This window comes from Dromiciops gliroides, chromosome 5 (assembly GCF_019393635.1).
Source record: "Dromiciops gliroides isolate mDroGli1 chromosome 5, mDroGli1.pri, whole genome shotgun sequence".
Lineage (NCBI taxonomy): Eukaryota > Metazoa > Chordata > Mammalia > Microbiotheria > Microbiotheriidae > Dromiciops > Dromiciops gliroides.
This window is the reverse complement of record NC_057865.1, coordinates 283,538,271-283,557,356: the sequence shown is the minus strand read 5'-3', so window position 1 is coordinate 283,557,356 and position 19,086 is coordinate 283,538,271. Positions and strand designations below refer to the sequence as shown.

The following is a 19,086-nucleotide window of genomic DNA, read 5'->3' as shown; positions in this document are numbered from 1 at the left end:
AGTAGAGGGAGCCACACACAGAGCACTTTACCCTTGGTCCCTTGTTAGCATCCTCAGGCACCTTGCTCCCAGTAGATGGCGCCCAGTCCTCTTTGGGAAACTCAGGTAGAGTTTCTGTGGCCCTGTCCCACGCTGCCAGTCCTGCTTCTCATGCCCTGGGCTCCCATGCAGGCCTAGCATCCAGCACCACCCCAAACAAAGGGTTTGGCTGTGGGTCTCTCCTGTGTTTCCCTCTTACCTGCTGGCCCACTCCCACCCCTTAACGCCCTCCCTCCCACTTTCTCCCCTCTCTGTAATTGTCCAGGGACCCAAGCACCTTCCAAGGAGACTTTGCAGGGTTCTCTGTCTCAAACTCTGTGCCCAGCTTCCCTGGAGATCCCTGGCCAGGGAAATGGATGGAGAAGCCCGGGAAAATACATCTGGCTTCCCATAAACCATGAGGAGCACACCCTCCAATTGTGTCCCTTGTCCCGCTGACTGAATGTGGGAGCCCCTCCCAACATTGGGGAGGGGGGCAGTTACCCTTCCTAAGGTACGTACCTTCAAGGCTCTGCTGAGGTCCCATCTTCCCAAGGAAGCCCTTTGAGCTCCTTGACTTTTCAGGGTTCTGCAGGGACACTCCAGGGAAGCCTCTGGGTGTCTTCTCAGAATAATGGTTTTAGGCACATAAGCTACAAAAGACACAAATTACAGATAGTGAAAAACAAGGTCTTGGACCCCGGGTTAAGAGCCCTGGCAAGCTGTTCACTCTTTCTCTCCCATCTCAAATTTTCTTTTCTTATCTCTGTAAAGGATGCGCCTGTACTTTACCCCTCCCCAGTATAAGCTCTTTAAAGGAAGGGCTCTTTCCCCCAATAACTAGCCAGGTACCTTGCATATAATCGGTGCTTAATACATGCTTCATGAAATGAATTAAAATGTATACTAGTGGTCTGACCGTGGGTCAGTGACTTAACAAAACTTCTCCAAAGTGGGGATAACAATAGCGCCTACTTCCTGGGGTTGTTATGAAGCTAAAATGATCTAGTTAATGTGAAGCGCCACATGCCTGAAAGGCCACATAAATACTAATTGTTATTATTACCTTGGGCCATCTTGACTGCGCCAGTGGGTGATCAGGGCTTGGACCTGTAACGTCCTGGCCATGGGTACAGAAAGAACAATAATGGTCCCTGTCCTCAAAGAGCTCACTGTCTATTGGGTGGGGAGGGGGGCAGAGAATAGAATGCCTGGAGGTGTGAACCGAGTGAATAGGGAAATCTGGAAGAGGGGCATGGAGTTGGTTGGGAGGAAAGTGCTGAGAACCACAGGAATGCATTTGGCTTCAGCGTCCAGGGGACAGCTGGAGTCAAAGATTCCCAAGTCTGCACAGAGCTCGTCACAGAACCTGTTAGGGAAGATGACATCAGCGAGGAAGTGGTTAGAGCGAAGACAACCAACCCAGGCTCGAGTGCTAGGCTGTCCAGAACTAGTCTAGAGATGGTCAATCAGGGCCACCATGGCTGGAAAAACTGCCCCGGGACTCCCACTTCTGGGGAGTCGGTGGGTTGTGCAAACCAGGAAGCTCTCTATGACTTTCACTCCCCATTCAGGGCTTCTATTCTTCACGGGAAGGACTGGAAACTTCTAGCACTATGTGTGGGCATACCCCACTCATAACGGTTTTGTGGGGAAATACTGGGAAGTGGGAACAGGTGGCACGTGCCTTCCCCATTGATGCTCATGGAGCTACCCACCTCTGAGACCCAAACTACCCCTTGGTGGCATACATCCATGTTGACACCTTGAAACTGGATCTGAAATATCCCAATCAAAGTTTAAGTAAAAGTTTTTATGATTTGGCACACAGAGGTATGGTGGGGAGAAGTCTAAACTTCAACTCCTGGGGAACAGCAGATTTATGGCATGTTCCTCCATCAGCCAGAGTAAAGACAATGCTTTTATAGGGGGATTGGGGGAGACTTGAAACTGAAGTTACCATTGTTGGGGAGTGGGGGTGCTTGAAACAATTGGGGGCTGCAAGGTTATCATCACTACGTGGTCCTAGTCACATAACAAGAACATCTGGGTTCCAATTAGACTCCTGTTTTGAATTTCAAGGTACCCAACTTTCTGGGTACCCATGACACATCTGCTTCTTTATCTGTTTGACTAACTGCTATCTGGTTCATTAACTGCTTTTCCAATTAACCATTCTGCTTTTCCAAGGGAAGAGTACCCTCTAACTGACCCCAGCAAGTTGGTCAACCATATTACTTCTCATGGTCAGAGTGTCCCCTCACTGGACCCAGGCCCACTAGGTTGCCACTACAATGTCCTGGTTCCAAACAAAGAACAGAATGGTAGGAGTGGGTGCTTGGGAGGGGAAGGGGAGATGAATCTGTTATGCCTCCCAGTCTCCAGTTCTCTGGATTGCCAGGATCCAAGAGTCAATTCAGATGGGAAGTGAGATACTGAAAATGCCAATGGGCTTCACAGTAAGGTGACCTGTTATGTCTGGGTTATATCTGGGTGCGTCAGTCGAATGGCAGAGGGAAGTGAAAATGAGGGGAGGCCACGGGATGATGGCTTGAAGATTAATGAAGGAAAATGGTGGGAAGCACAAGTTCCTGGAAGTATGAGAAGGCATAAAATCCAGGGCACAGAAAAAGGAATTTACTTGGGCAAGTTGGGCCTCTTTGGAGACACAAGTAAAGGAGGGAGATCAGTACAAATGGAAATGGGTGACGAGGTACAGATTTGGGGAGAAAGGGGAATTGATGATGGCTAAGGTTTTCTGGGTAAATTAGGAGAGAAGTTAGGGTGACATGGGGGTGTTGAGAGCAGTGAGGTTTGGAACAACCACCATGGGTCCTATGATGAGCATCAGAGTGAAGCTCTGGAATGGATCCAATTGAGGATTCAACTGAGGGTAGAGAACACGAATCTGCAGCAGAGCCAGGGGGCACGGGTGTGTGGCTTCCCCTCCTAGGCATTCTGAGGCATGGCAGGAGAAAAGACACTAGGAATGACTCAGGATGGAGAGGCCTTTTAGCATAAATAAGAGGAGAACAAGGGGCCTCGGGTATGTGACAGAGCCTCCTTGAACTGATTAACTAGAGGGACCAGACAATGAAGGCGAGAAATTGAGGAAGACCTGGGGTATCACCCTGGGGAAAGAGAGAGGAAAGGCCCGAGGGAATCAGAGGCTGCTTGTGAGCTGGAAGACCGTGTTTAGGAGCGAGACATTAGGAGGAGGACGTTGGAAGAGGGGAAACTGATTTCAGATCCCAAGATCAGATTTCAAGGTAGCAGGGCTTGGCCTGCAGGGGCGGCCGGTGATGTCCATCATGGGAATCTAGAGGAGGGGGAACATTTATGCTCAAATTCAACTCTGAGGCAGAGGGAGTCTGTGTGCTGGACACGGAGCTTCTTGAGACACTACCAGAGGCTCGAGACCAGAAGAGTCAGAGGGATGGAGTGGATCCCATGGGAGTGTTGGGGGGCCCCAAAACCATCAGCACAGGGGGAACAGCGGGGGGGGGGGTGAGAAGGACCCTCCTCCCCTCCTGCTGGGGACTTTGAAAAGAGCTCTCAGGTTTTTCATGATCAAAAGAAAAATCGGCCAGTCTCCCCCTCCCTGGAGATGCAGAGAAAGCCCTTCGGGTCCCCTTCAAAAGGATGCTGGTCACCCAGAGTCGGACACCCCCCAACTGGAAATAGTCTGGGCTGGGCAAAGGGGGTGCCGGCAGTGGACGTCTGTGAAGGGGGGGTCACCAGGAATGTGTATGAGAAGGGGAGTCTCTGGGGTCGCCCCAAAAGAGGAAGGAGACGTCACTCAGTCAGTGATGGGGTGAGAGGTCGCCCCTGCGAATGGAGGGTCACTTGGGGTGTCTATAAGGAGAAGGGGGGTCTCGGATGGTACCCAGCGTTTATAAAAAGCCTACTACGTGCCAGACCCCGTGTTAAGTGCTTTTTTACAAATATGATCTCGATTCTCGAACGACCCCGGGGGGTGGGTACTATCATCTCTATTTACAGGTGAGGAAACCGAGGCAGAGGTTAAAGGCCTTGCCCAGAATCACACAGCCAGTCGGGGATCCTGAACTCGGCTCCGTCAATTCCGAGACTACTTTGGGGGCTCCCCGAGGAGTCAGGGAGGCACGAAAAGGGCGGGTCATGCTCGGCCTTATGTAACCCATCGGACCAGCGCCCTTCTTCCCGGGCCGCCGCCGCCGCCGCCCACGAGGCAGGGACAAGGGCTGGAGGGGCCGCGCAGGCTCATTGCGGGCCTTGGGCTCGCGCCTGGCGCGTACAGGGCAGCGGTTGGTGCGCGCGCGCCGCCGCCGCTGAGCTCCTTGCTGCCCCGTGCTCATCCGGGGCTCCACCGGCCCCCGGCCTGTCAGCGGCCAATCGCGGCCCTCGGGGGCGTGGTTTGAGTGATCGCTCACGCGGTACGGGGAGAGGCCGCCACCGATTCCTTGGGGGTAGGAGAAGCCTAGGACCCCGTGGATACCCGGGGGAGCGGGGACGGACGGAGAACGCCGCCAGCTACGACTAACACCTACAAAGGCGGCGGCGGCGACTAGGGGCCGAGCGGCCGCTGCGGGAACGCGAGGCACCGCCCATAGCGACCCGGCTCCTCCCTGCCGCCGGTTGCCGGGTGTAGTAAACACACTTCAGAAACGTGACGAGCCGACTATCACGTGGCACGGGCACCAGCCAATGGGAGGCCGGGGGCGGGGTGTGGGCCGCTGACGCGTCCGCCCTAGCGCGAGGACTCCGAGTCCGAGCCGTAGCTGCCTCCGCCTCAGAAAGCCCAGAAGCAGGCGGGTGAGCGCGGCTCCCCGACTCGGACCCCAACCCCAACCTCCCCTCCCTCTCCCTCTCCCTCTCGCCCAGCCCTCCCACCCGGGCCGGTTCGGCCGCGTAGCCTCCCGGGCGTCGACGAGAGGTTCCCCCCACCGGGTCCGCCGAGACAAGATGTGGCCCCGCCGGGCAGCCGCGGGCCTCGCCGGGTCCTAGAGCCCATCCTTCTCGGGCCCCGCGGAGAGACGGGCCGGCCGCACGATGGGAGTGAACGCCGTGCATTGGTTCCGGAAGGGGCTTCGGCTCCACGACAACCCCGCGCTCAAAGAATGCATCGAGGGCGCCGACACCGTGCGCTGCGTCTACATCCTGGACCCCTGGTTCGCGGGCTCTTCCAACGTGGGCATCAACAGGTGGCGGTGAGTGCGGGCTGGACGGAGGAGGGAAGGGGTGCCGGGGAGGGGGGTTCCCGCCGGTCCTAGAGCCGCAGGTCCGAGCCTCAATGGCTTCCTCTGTCAGAGGGGAGGGTCGCGCTCCCGGGTCCCCACCGGCCCTAGAGCCGAAAGTCAGTCAGTCCTTTAATAGGTGACGTTATTATGTCCGAGCCTCAGTTTCTCCCTCTGTCAGAGGGGAGGGTCGGGCTCCCAGGCCCCCACCGGCCCTAGAGCCATACGTCAGTCAATGACTAGGTGACGTTATAATGCCCGATCTGTTTCTTCCTCTGCCAGAGGGGAGGGTCGGGTTCCCAGGCCCCCACCGGCTCTTAGAGCCACAAATCGGTCAATCTGCCAATACAGGATATTATAATTTTCTCTAAGCTTCAGTTTCTTTGTTTATTAAGTTTGGGGGTCCCAGCCACCCTGAGATCCACATGTGAGTCAGAATCTCAGCCTCAGTGGTGGCTCTGGGTGGTGGGCTGCAAGGACCCTTCTGTGTCTGGAGCTCATTCTCTGAGCCTCAGTTTCTCCGTTTGGAGGTTCTTTGGAATTCTGAATATGTAATTCTGTGATCCCGCAATGACCAAACAGTAGATGAGGAATCTAATGGGGTGATGATGCATGGGCAGCCTTTTGCAGACTTTTCAGCCCTGTATAAATGCCCCCATGATCGTGGTGGTCCTTAAGTGGCCAAAGTGGGGGAGGCCTTAGTCCTGGACACAGTTTGTCCATGGGCCTTGGTGGAGGGAGACAGTTTAGAAGGGTTGGGGGGGGTCACACCTAGGCCAACCCCCTCATTTTACAGATAGGAAAGGGGGGGGGGGCGATAAGTGACTGAAGTAGTGAGAGTCAGAGGTCTTCTGGCTCCAGAGCAAGTCCCTGCCCTCCAGGGGCTTACTTCCTGCTGGGGTTGGGGGTAAGTAGTATGTCCCACCCATAAGTCAGTACATTTTGGTGGAGGGGAGATTTGTGATGTCACTGGTGTAAGCAAAAGCCCTGGCTCTGGAGTTACAAAACTTGAATTCAAATCCCACTTGTGACACTGATTAACCTCCCTGGGCTTCCCTTAAAAATGAGGGTGTTGGACCCTCAGTGTCCTCAGAATGCCCTTCCAGCTGGACATCTGATTGTAGTGTGGTTTGTGTCTGTAGTCCTGGTGGAGAAACTAGAGATAGAAGAGCAGGGAGCTGCCCAGGCAGATGGCGACTCCTCTGGGCTTAGGATCAGGGACCCTAGAGACCACCCCCCTTCTCTTTTTATAGATAAGGACACCAAAGGCCCCCAAGTAGCAGAACCAAGATGGGATGTCCCATCCCTTCTCCATAGGACCTCGATGCCCCTCTGGTCACTGGGGGGTTGGCACTGACTCAGGCTCATGGAGTTAATCTAAATCAGAGGCAGGACCTGACTCTAAGATGAATCCTCTATCTGCTTCCCATGCCCAGAAACTGGGACCGTTAAAGTTTGCCATCTGACCCCGGATTCGATCCCTCTTTAGCCCCTTTTGGTACCTGAGGAGCTTGAAGCAAAGAGATGTCCTATGCCTTGCTCAGGGTCACTGGGCCAGGAAGGGCCAGAGCTGGGATTCCAGCCTGGACACCCCACTGCTCATCCCTCCTTCCATAGGCTTTCCTGTGGGCTCTCTCAGGCACACACAGCAGTCCTGGGTTTTCCAAAGAAGTCTGCATCTGAGAGCAAAAACTTCCCTTGTTTATAATGCTCAAGGAAGGAGGACTGTTACTTTAGAATCACAAGAAAATGGTCAGAGTTTGCTTGGCCTCCCAGGCACCCTTGCCCCTTTCTCTGTCTTTGAGGTAACCAGAGGTTTTCCCCCAATCTCCCCAGCCCACCCCAGGCTTGTGGCTTCCTGCAGTCCCCGGGCACGGCCCTGGCCCACGGCATAGCGTCTCTGTGTACTCTTTGTTTTGATGCCAGGGCAGAAATGCCACAGCCGAGACAACACGCACTTGGTCTCTTTTCCACCTTTAGGCTGTTGTCAGAGCAGCAAGGGAAACAGCAGAGTTGGCTTGATGCTCAGCTCTTCCTTACTCCGCCTTGTGGCTGGTGAGACCCAGCACACTTTGACTTTCTAGGCACAGAAAAATCCTCCGGGACCATCACTATGGAGAAACCATAGGAGAGGGTGCTCCCCCTTCCTCCCCACCTCCCCCCCCTCAAATTACGGATTCTAGCCCAACCCCTCTCTCCATTGGGGAAACCTTCAAAGGTCAAACCTTCTCTAAAATATTTTCCCCCAGTTCCCAGGTTAGTAATAATGAATGGAAGTAGGACCCCTTGGAAGAGTAGATTCAGAGGGAATGCTCACCTTCTTACTACCGGTGTCATTGTAAGTAACTATTAATGTCATCAAAACAGTACAGCAAGGGCGCTTGTTCAGCTGGTAAAAAGAAACTCCCTGAAAAATGGCCACGCCCCTAACTATAGAATTCTCCTCTGAAGAATCTTAACAGCCTCCTTGTACAGGGGAGGAGGTGACTGTGAATGAGCGGAAAGAACACCAGATTTAGAATCCCAAGACCTGAGTTCAAATTCTGACTCTGCTTCTTAACAGCTGGAGGCCACTTTCACCTCCCTGGGTACAGAAATGGGTTTTGCATACAGTGGGTATTATATAAATGTATGTTGAATTTGCTTTGTGATTTGACCTTGGGTTTGCCTAATATTTCTAATCCTTGGTTTCCCCATCTGTCAAATGAGGATCACAAGACTGGAAATATTTGCCTCACAGAGTTTTGAGGCCATAGCTTTGTAAACCTTCACCTGCTGGATTTATTTATTACCTGGCTCCACTAAAACCCTTTTCTGATGCCTCACCATGGCTTGGGGGGTAACCCTGAGTTCCTGAAGGCTGTGCCAACAGGACATAAACTCTCGAAGGTCCTTTGAGTATAAGGTGTCCAAAGACTAGTCGCTTTAGACCTGCTAAAATTGCACCTCTGTGGGTAGAGGGAGTACCCACAGCTGCATTCATAGGTCCTTGGTGTAGAAGTATTTTTATTATCATCCAGTAAGAGACTCGTGGACGTCTGAATGATGGTGGTGCCAGGCAGTGGCATAGGGTTTAAAGGGAAGACAAGCTTTAAGGTAGAAACCTTCAAGGGCTATGTTGTTAACTACAGCTGATTGTAAGGATGGAACAGTTCTGAGCCCAAAGGGAAGAGACTAAAGTACTTTACTCAGCTAATGATTAACCTCAGTAGATCTCCTGAGCCTGCAGAATTGGGTCCAAACTGCTATTCAAGGCTCTTCACGTTCTCTCCACGAGCCAGCTTCCCCATGCCATTTCTTACACTCTCTCCCTGTGAACCCTGTACCCTCACCAGGCTGGCGTGCTTCTTCCCATGACACTGCAGGACTGACTGACTGACTTACTTACTTACTTACTTACTTACTTACTTACTTACTTACTTACTTACTTACTTACTTACTGCAGGTCTTCTCTCCTCCCAAGCTCATCTGCATTTCAAGCCCTCTTCCACTTACTTCCTGGTCCAGTTCATTCTCTTGGTAACACCAGCATTCATTCAGCCTCCCTTGCTTATATACCTTGGGGTAGTCGCTTCACTTTTGCCCTATTACTCAAATAGATTTCATTCTCCAGTCCTATAGATTCTTTCTTCAGGGAATTTGATTCTGTCCCTTCTATTCCTGCTGCCACCAGTCTGGACTATATTTCAGCAGCTTCCTAAGAGATCTTCTCCATCCTGTGCCCCCCATCCCCTTCCCCCAGCCTCATCCATATCACAGCCAGACCCATCTTCTCCACGGCTCTGGGCTGCCCCAAATCCTGTCATACTGAGTAACCACATCAGTGACATATTAAGGAAACTTCAGACCCCTCAGCTTGACCATCACAGCCTTCCACTGATTGGTACTATCTCACCTTGCCAGGCTTATTCCTGTAGCTGGAACTGCCCCATATAAGCAATGGGCTGTCTCCTCTCTGTGCCCTGCTTCACATTGTTCCTTAGGCCAAGCCCTCTGCTTGGTGAATTCCCATCTGTCCTTGAAAGCTCAGCTCTTCCTTACTCCGACGTCCCCCAGGTAATGAATTTGATTTCACACCCCACCCCTTCGGCATTTGGAATCACCATCCAGCCCTTATGGCTTGTTCTGTTGTGTTAGCCCCCTACTAGACTGGAAGCTTCTTGAGGCACAAGCTGTGTCCTATCAGAACTTTTCATTCCCCCAGCACATGGCTTATGGTGCTGCACACAGTCTATATTTCATACAACTCTAATCAAATTTAAATCTTGTTCAGCCCAAGTGCCCTCTGCTCAGTGAACACTCCTTGGCCCTGCCTGGATGAGGAGAGAGGGAAATGGCCTGGGTGGAGAAAGAGGCTGAGCTGGGATCTGGGCAACTTTGCTCTGATTGCCCATCATAGTGTCCCTGCACCTAGTAGGTTCTCTGCACATGTCTGTGATTTCACTTTCAAGATCCTTAATTAGAAATACTGGTGCAGGAGGTTGGTTTTGCTTTTGCTTTTTTTGGAGGAGTGGGGAGGGGGATATTCTAAACAGGCCAAAAGTTAGCTTAGCCTCTTTATTATACTGAGAACAGGAGTTGCCTCAGCAGATCTAATAAATTGGAAGGTGCCTGTTATGTGGAGAAGCAGTGTTTTCCTTACAAAAGTACCATAACGAAGGTGGGCAGAAATATTCTGATTGGGAGCTGCTGGATATTTTAAAAGTTTATGATTTATGAAAGAGAAGTTTAAGGTAGAAAAAGTCTCCCTTTATTTAGGAATCTTGACATTCAGTGAATAGATCAAAACACAAACTTATATATTAGTTCAAAATATTCATCCTGGAAACTGTGTTTTTAGTAGCCTTCAAAACAGAGTTCTTATAGCCTGAAGAAGTAATCCAGGGACTGCATTCTTGCTTTAAAACATTTGTCTATAGCAGATTAGTCTGTGTTTTTGTTTTGCTTTTTGAGGGAAGAGAGGGCACACAATTGACTGGATTTAGACTGGATTTATTACTTCAACATGTTCCAAAGTCATCTTTGAAATATTAGCACTGTGGGACACCAAGCAACTGGAATGAATGAAAACGGGCTGCCGATTAAAGCACTCATCAGGATGGCCTTTGATTCCATTTCCCACCTTTTAGATCCCAACTATCTCTAAAAACAACTGTGGTGGCTCTGATCCATTTTATTGGTAGGGCTGCAGAAGCCTTCCCTCTATAGCCAGCACATTAGGAACTAGTCACACTAAATCCTCTGGAGCTGACCACTTGATGAAGCTTGAAGTGTTGTTAATGTAGATTTGAGTTTGAGAAAATATCTTTTTTTAAGGCCTAGTGTAGCAGCAAGTTGATGGTTATGGGAAGATGTGACTAATACCTGCCTAGGCGAAAATGACTGTAAATATTATAAAGCTAGGAAGGAGAAATTCCTAGTAGCCATTCGGGGTCATTTGCTTTGCATTTGACTATTTTTCTTGAGCCATTTGTGCTATTGAAAATACTTTTCTGCACTTAATGGGATTTGAGTGCTACTTGCATGGCAGTTTGTGGGTACAACTTTAAACATGATTCAGATTTTCAAAGCATAGTTAAACAAGTTTTTAAGAATATTTATTATAACAAATGAGCAAATTATTGATTATAATGAATGGGAAGTGTTTCTTTTGTACAGAAACAGGAAAAGGTTTTAAGGTGAATAGTGGTTCTGTTTAAGCTGTATTCCTAAGCAACTTATTATCATCTGTTCATTCCCTTCCTTCCACAAAATAAATAACATTTCCCTTACAAAATACATGTTCATTAAATCCACTTGTATAGTTTTGTATCTTTAAGGGATATGAGCTAACAGAGTTAAAAAAAACTTTTAAAAATGTATTGCAATGGAATATCTTGATATCCTTTTTTTTTTTTTTTTTAGCGAGGCAGTTGGGGTTAAGTGACTTGCCCAGGGTCACACAGCTAGTAAGTGTTAAGTGTCTGAGGCCGGATTTGAACTCAGGTACTTCTGACTCCAGGGCCGGTGCTCTATCCTTTGCGCCATCTAGCTTCCCCTTGGTATCATTTTTGTAGAAGTTTAAATATGAGGCGCTGGAAGATGTGGTAGGCTGCACCTCAGCTGGTAGTAACTTGGGCTCAACATTCAGTAAAGTTGAATTTCCAGCCATGGAGGCTGCTTGAATGGGAGGCAAAGTGTCCATCAGCAAAAAGCTGAAATTTAACACTAGAGCTGGCTGAGTAATGATTTAAAAATCCAATGATACACTATAGTGCGTGATTGATTCTCCCTTAGAATGTCCCCAAAAGTCAGCCAGAAGAATACAGGCAATTGGAAAGGAGGCCTTTAGCAAAGCTGCAGGCAAACAAGCCAGTATCCCAGCACAGCTGGGGACTAACCAGGGAAACCCGGTGCTTCCAGGCATCAGGCATTGTTTCTAAAGACAACAAGAGTGAAGGATTCCTCTGAGAAAGCCCCACTCAAGGGTGTTTGAAAAGCTGCAGTCGGGATCTGAAAAGCCACCAGGAGCAAAGGCAGCCAGTGTCATAAGGCAGTCCTACCTAGAGGTGTGCCTTTGAGATGTCCAGGGGTCAGTCCCAAACCACCACAGTAAAGGGACTGTTGCAATAAAGCCAGCGCAAGCAGAAGTGGTGTTCACACTGTACTGGAGTCTTAAGTGTGCAGTAGTATTATGTCTAAAAAAATGAACATACTTTCATTTTAAAAAATACTTACTATCATCTGAGCCTTTATTGAGTCATAATCATTTTGCTGGTGGAAGATCTTGCCTCGATGTTGATAGTGCAATTTCTTAAACTAAGACAGCAATGAAGTTTGCTGTCTCGGTGGGCTCTTCCTTTCGTGAAAAATTTCTCTGTAGCATGCAATGCTTTTTTATAGCATTTTACCTACGGCAGAACTTCTTTCAGAATTGGAGTCAGTTCTCTCAAACCCTGTCGCCGCTTTATCAGCTAAGTGTATATATTATTATAAAATATTGTTGTGTCTCAGGGAATAGGGAGGCCCGAGGAGAAGGGAGAGGATGGGAGAATAGCCAGTCAGTGGGGCAGTCAGAACACACAACATTCATCACTTAAGTTCCACATCTTAAATGGGTGTTAGTTATGGACACCCCAAAACAATGACAATAGTAGCATCAGGATCACTGACCACAGATCACCATCACAGATATGCTAATAATGAAAAAGTTGGAAATATTGTGAGAATTACCAAAATGTGAGACAGACACACAACGTGAGCATTTGCTGTTAGGAAAATGGTGCTGATAGACTTGCTCAGTGCAAAGTTGCCACAAACTTTCAATTAAAAAAAAAAAACATACTATCTGCAAAGTGAAATAAAATGAAGTATACTTGTAGTCACCCCAGGAGAGCCCATGTGCCCAGGATCTCTAAGCACCTTAGCATTCTGTTCTTAGACACTAGAGAGGGCTCTAAGACCCAGCTTTTTGAACCTCAGAGAGCAAAGAGGTTAGAGGGCAGGGCAGGAAGTCTGGAGTCTAGGGCAAAACCAAGCAGGGCCAACTGATACCACTCAAAAGCACAGCTAGGGACAAAACCTAGCGCAACTCCTCCAGACTAAAATTGGAAAGATGAGTAAATCAAAATCACTGTCTAGCATGAAAACTACATATCCAGAATGCCCAGAAAACTACTCTAGAAGAAGTGATAACTCCACCCATGCAAGTAGACAAAAGAAAAATGCATTTTCTACAAGAATGCTATATACGTACCTGGAAGAAATGAAGAAATAGAAATCAAATCAAAACTATGGAGGAAAGAACTGGAAGGAGAATAAGTAACTTAGAAGAGAAAATAGTATATCCTGCCCAAGTAATGGACTCCCTGAAAACTAGAACGAACCTAGTAGAGATTAGTGCCTCCATAATAAAGTAAAATTTATTGAGCAAAATGAAAAGATTTAGAACTAGAAGACAATATAATATAGCTGATATAAAAAACAATCTCCCTGGAAACAAATTCAGAGAAAGATAATTTAAGAATCATCAAATTCCCTAAAAATAGTGATAAAAAGGCTACCATTTCAAGAAATCCTAAGTGAAAAACTGCCCAGGTCTATTAGATCCAGTGCACAGTTGAAGATAGAAAAAGAATCTAGCAATCACTCCCCACCATCCCCCAAAAGGGAAAGTCCCAAGAATGTCACTGTCCAAACCGGAACTTCCACATCAAAGGAAAAAGTACTGCAAACATTCATAAAGGAGTTAGCATACATCAGTGAAAGCTTATTCAAGACTTAGCAGCTTATATGGTAAATGAGAGTAGGTCTTGGAATACAGTATGCCAAAAAAGCAAAAGATAGAGGCTTGCAAGCAAGAATACCCTACCAAAAAAACCCATTTTTAAATATATACACAGAGAAGGAAATTGTGTTACTTTTGTAACTTATTCCAATATTTAAAAGCCTTTAGTAGTTGTATGTGGACTTATGTCCATATGTACATCAGACAACTCTTAAAATTCCTCTACTAAGTAATAAGTTGATTATAAACTCTATCTCTGTTGGTCTTTCATGGATAGTGTAACAGCTTCTTGACAAATCAACAACTTTAACCCTCCATGCACATGAGTGTTTCTGGTTATATTGTTCCTTAGAGTCTATAAAATAATTATCTTAATAAAGAACAGATTTCAGAGAAAAATAGATTAAATAAATTTTATGTTTTAAATCTTCACTGCATCATGAAGATCTAGTATTAGTGTTCTGAATCACTTAAAATGCCTTTTAAATATTCCTTTTATGTGCTAGACTTTATGAAGTTTAGTAATACCTCCCAAACAAAGTCTATGGTTTTCTCCTGCTGAATTTCTCCCTGCCAGATTGCATTTTAAAATCTGCATCAAATTATGTCACAGCTAAAAAATTTTAATGTAGCCAATGATGAGGCCAGAAATGTTCAGCCCAGCTATTCTGCCCACAGCAGTTTACAAATTGAAATGTTGGTAAAGAGCTGGAGATTGTGGTCACCTCTCTGACTCTGGGAAGAACCATGTGCAGACACTTCCTGAGAATGAAGCGCTCTGCAGAAAGAGGGTCAGGGATGACTCTCTTCTGGAGGCAGTTTTATTAGGCAGGTCCATGAGTGAGTCGTGCCAGGAGTGATGGACCACAAATAGCCAATTAGGCCCTTGTGACATGCCAGTGAAAGAGCGGCTGAGAAAGAAGTACAATGACAAATACAAGGTGATAGATTCTGGCTTCCGGCAAACCTGGGTGTATCAGGCATCAATGGATCTGAATGGACCAGTGAAATGATAGGTGCTAAACGAAGTAGAAACCTCATTTTAGCAACTTACTTCTCCCTTGGCCAAATTTGTTAAATGCCAATAAGGAAGAAAACCATCTGCTACGGTGCCTTCCCTGTAGTGTTGCTAAGAAGCAGCGAAATAGTTGAGAAATCAGGCAGAATGAGAAGCATGAATACTTTCTAAATTAGCTAAGCATTGCTCTGGATAATTGAGTCACTCTCTCCAGCAAGTTGTTTGGGATGGTGGGGGAGGGAGGGAATGAGGATGTACAAAAGGGAGCAGACTGTACTTTTCTCACTGGACAGATTGTGTGTCAATCAGCATATTTTCCCCATTTTCTTCTGTTATACAATTTTTTGTGTATGAACATTTTGTTTCAACTTTGATAAAAATTAGATGTCGGGTCATATGACTAACAAGATGACAGGTTAGACCTTTTCCTTCAGTCCTTCTCAACAGAAAGGATTTTTGCTTCATGTATAGAACAATTACAATGGAATCCACATGACAAAAGAGAGAGAATTTGAATTAACCCTGGAGAACACTATAACTTAAAGTGTTCACTCAACACCCCTCCTCCACTAGCTCCCACATACCTGGCAGAGATGCACAAATGAACACAAGCCAATCCTAGGCTTCTCGACTAGGACCTACCGTGACCCATCCTCCTGCAGAACCAAATGCGTCTGAGCCCCCACTCACTTGATACTCATTCTGAACTGAGAAAGGGGTGGGGGCAGGGGGGTGATCAGAAAGGCAGAGAAAAATTATTTTTGTGCAATCTGCTAGGAATATCCTGGACATTAGAGACCTCTCCCCAGGACTACAAAGACTCCATCTAGACCATCCTCCCAGTCCTGTAAATAATGGCAGGTGCTGATTCCTACTAGCCAGATAAGTAAAGGATGAGGTCCAAGGAAGGAACTAGGGCAGAGGGACAAAGGTAAACTGCTTCACTGAGCCTGAAGGAAAGGGCACTGAAGCTCAGCTGAAGCCAGTTATGTCATTCCACCTTCCACGCCTTTAATGCTACTTAGGGAAGTGAATTCCCCACCACAGGAGGGAAGCTGAGGCCAGGGGTTTATCCCCAATCAAAAAGGGAGGTCAGAAAGTTATTGAGGGGAAATTAAAGAAAGATTGAAAAAAAATCAGTGGGAAAATCAACAGGATCCTAAAACTAGAAGGAAAAATAAATATTACATCCTCAAAAAGTAATACAATATCTTCTTAACTATTTCAAGGTAAAGGATAGTGAGCAAATGCCAAATAAAACAAAACACTAAGAAATACCAAGAGAGCAGCATGTAAGAGCAAGACATCCTATAATGTGGCCCAAAAGAGAAATGAAATCCAAAAGGAAAGAAATTAGGAAGGAACAAGGTCAGAATTTAGCAGATTAGAAAAAAAAATTGTGTCCTTAGTGGAAACCTCCTCTAAAGAATCAAAAGGGAAATTAACTGAGTTGGAATGCAGGCAAGTGAAGTGGAAGAAATTTTGGCAGAAGAAAGTTAAAAGGTAACACCACCAAGAGAACACAGAGCAGTCATATATCTCGAAGGCAGGATGTGCAGAGACAATGTAGGAACCCTGGGCATCCCAGGAGAACCAGACAAATTAAAATCCTGGACACCAGGAAAGATTTCCAGAAAATGGCCCAGAACCTCTGAATACCAAAACCAAGGCACCAATCAAAAGAATCCACATGTTGTCTACAGAAAAAAAAAAAAACAAACCATGCTCCAAATCCCAAGACATATAGTAGTTAAATTGAATAATTCCATTAGCCAACAACTAATTCTACAACCGATCAGGAGAGTAATTCTCAAATATAAAGGAATAGGAATTTGAATAATACTGGATTATTTTGCAGTCACTAGAAGCTGTTAAAGGGAATAAAATAATATATTCCAAAAAGCAAAGGAAAACGAGATGCAACCCAAAATGGTGGTCTTGCTTTTCCCTTTTGACTGGCCCCACCAAAAAGGGGGGAAAAAAAAAAGGCATGTGTAGGATATTTGATCACCAAATACCTCAGATAACAACCACAAGAAAGAGGAATAATCATAATTACCAAGGATATATTGAGTGATTAAATAAATGCCTAATGTAAAAAAAATTTTAAATGGGTGGTTTTAAAAAGAGAAAGACTGACCTGTGGAGTGGAAAAAAAAACTAATAAAGAAAATCAGATGAAAGGGGGCATCCTAGGTGGCGCAGTGGATAGAGCACCGGCCCTGGAGTCAGGAGGAATTTAGTTCAAACATGGCTTCATACACTTGACACTTGACACTTACTAGCTGTGTGACCCTGGGCAAGTCACTTAACCCTGATTGCATCACCAAAAAGTGCATCTCTCAAAAGTGCTTTACCATATTTGACCAGCAGCTTTGTATCTAGATTATACTTAAGTGCCCCTTTTTAAAGATATAAATAGTATTATTAATTAGGGGAAGGGAAGGGAATAAGCATTTATGGAGGTGCTATTATATGCTAGGCTCTGTGCTAAACATTTTACAAATACTCTCTCATTGGCTCCTCAGAATACCTGGGAGGGAGGAGGTACTGTTATTATCCTCATTTTACAGTTGAGGAAAGGGAGGCAAACAGAGGTTAAATGACTTGGCCAGGGTCACACAGCTAGTAAGTATCTGAGGCCATATTTGAACTCAGGTCTTCCTGACTCCAGGCTCAACCTACTGTGCTACCTTGCTGGCTCCTATAACTAATAAGTAGTAACTAATTAGAGGAAGTTAAACCTGTGGCTCTCTTTTGAACTTGTTCTTGGTCATGCTTTGAAAAGAGATCGTTGATGGTATGTCCTGCATTTTACTGTCTGATTTTATAGGTGCTGGTGCCTCTAACTAATCTCGAGTCTTAGAACAGCCAGACCTCTCATCTCCCTCAGTGTTTCAGATCCATTCTTGGCCATTTGACGCTGGAGTTCCACACCTTACAGCTTAGAATACTTCCAGTGACAGGAAGCTCACCACCCTTTTTTTTTTTTTTAAGTGAGGCAATTGGGGTTAAGTGACTTGCCCAGGGTTACACAGCTAGTAAGTATTAAGTGTCTGAGGTCAGATTTGAACCCAGGTACTCCTGACTCCAGGGCCGGTGCTCTATCCACTGCGCCACCTAGCTCCCCCCCCCCCCCTCACCACCTTTTAAAACAATTTAATTTAAATTTGATTTTTTTCTCAGTTACATGTAAACAAAAATGGTTAACATTCATTCCAGTGTAGCGGCTCAGTGAAATGAAACGAAGTGGCCAGAGTCTCAGCCTGTAAATAATGGAGGCAGGATTCAAACTCATGACCTCTGACTCCTGAACTATCTCCATGACACCACGTTGCCTACTTGTTGTGAAGTGTCTGAATCTCGATAGGGCTGTGAGCTGTCTGTGTGTCTGGAGTACGCCCCCTGTTGTGGAACAAGCAGCATTGTAAGACCTAGTTGAGGTCAGGCAGAGGGAACCCTTCTTGGTATGGTCCCATGACGTTTCCTTGATCTTGTTCAGGAGAATTTGACCACTTGGTGTGACTAACACACTGGCTGTGTGCGTATATGCACAAGGGAGTTTGAGCAGGGCCCTAAAATACGCACCTTCTGTAGGCCCCACAGAGACATGATGAAGCATTTCCGGAAATTTCACCTGAGAGAGAGATTATCAGGTAGCTTACAAGTGACTGCCCTTCTCTCCTCAAGAAGGGGGCCTGAGCCTGGGAGTTTTTTGAATACTTTATATTTGCTCTGAGACATTTGTTGGTGTGATTTCATTTTTTAAAAGATGATGTGCTGTGTCTTTTTCCATTAGGGACCCTTGACTACAACACCCGTCCTGACATAGGGCATGTTTCAGCCTCTTGATTGACAGGAAGCTCACCTCCTGTTGAATTTATACATTTCCTGGTTGAGCAGCTTGCTCCCCTTGGGGTCCCCATTCCTCCCTCCCTGGATCCTAAGGGAGGAGATGACTGGAGGAAGGTTGTGAGCCCAGCCCACCCACTGCCCCTTTACAGGCTCCCTCTTAACTGGGCCGCACCCCAGTGTTGTCACCCTGGCAGCCACCAGCCCCGCCCAGCCTTTGTGCCCAAGCTTCCTTTTGTTCCCTTCAGTGTTGTGGAAACAGGTTGGGTTCTTTTTCCTAGGAACTTCCTTAGCAACCAAGGGGAATAAGGCAGAAGGAAACACTTAGGGAATATGAGAGTCTGGCCTCTTCCATTGACCTGCTGTTTGGACCTGACCCCGCCATCCAGCCAGCCACTGCCTAGCAGCAGGAGAAGACTTGGTCCATTTCTGTCATCCCAGGCTCCTAGCCAACTCTGCTTTCTTGGCACTTCCAAGTCGGTGCCCTTCTGACCAATTCCCCATTTGCAAGGCTGGGCCAGATGGACCCCAGTCGGGTCCAATTGCTAGTTGACACTTAGCCCAGGGGTGCTCTTAGCTTTGCACACTTTGCTGCGTTCAGACCCTGTCACGACTCATTTTCTCCCAACAGAGAAGTATGTAGCAGAAGCTCTTGTAGTTAATAATTCCCAAATCACATGATATACACAGTCTTCTCTTCTCCAGGATGGTCATCC

The 19,086-nt window shown here is 47.0% G+C and overlaps 1 protein-coding gene across 2 annotated transcripts in view; it reads left to right on the top strand.

The window, feature by feature from the left end:
- The first annotated feature begins 4,783 nt into the window (after positions 1 to 4,783).
- CRY1 (cryptochrome circadian regulator 1) overlaps positions 4,784 to 19,086 on the top strand; it is a 48,646-nt gene continuing 34,343 nt past the window's right edge. For both annotated transcript variants that reach the window (XM_043967972.1, XM_043967971.1), the window contains exon 1: positions 4,784 to 5,207. In XM_043967972.1, the coding sequence (XP_043823907.1) occupies positions 5,050 to 5,207 (158 nt within the window). In that variant the 5' untranslated portion in view covers positions 4,784 to 5,049. The remainder of the gene's footprint in view (positions 5,208 to 19,086) is intronic.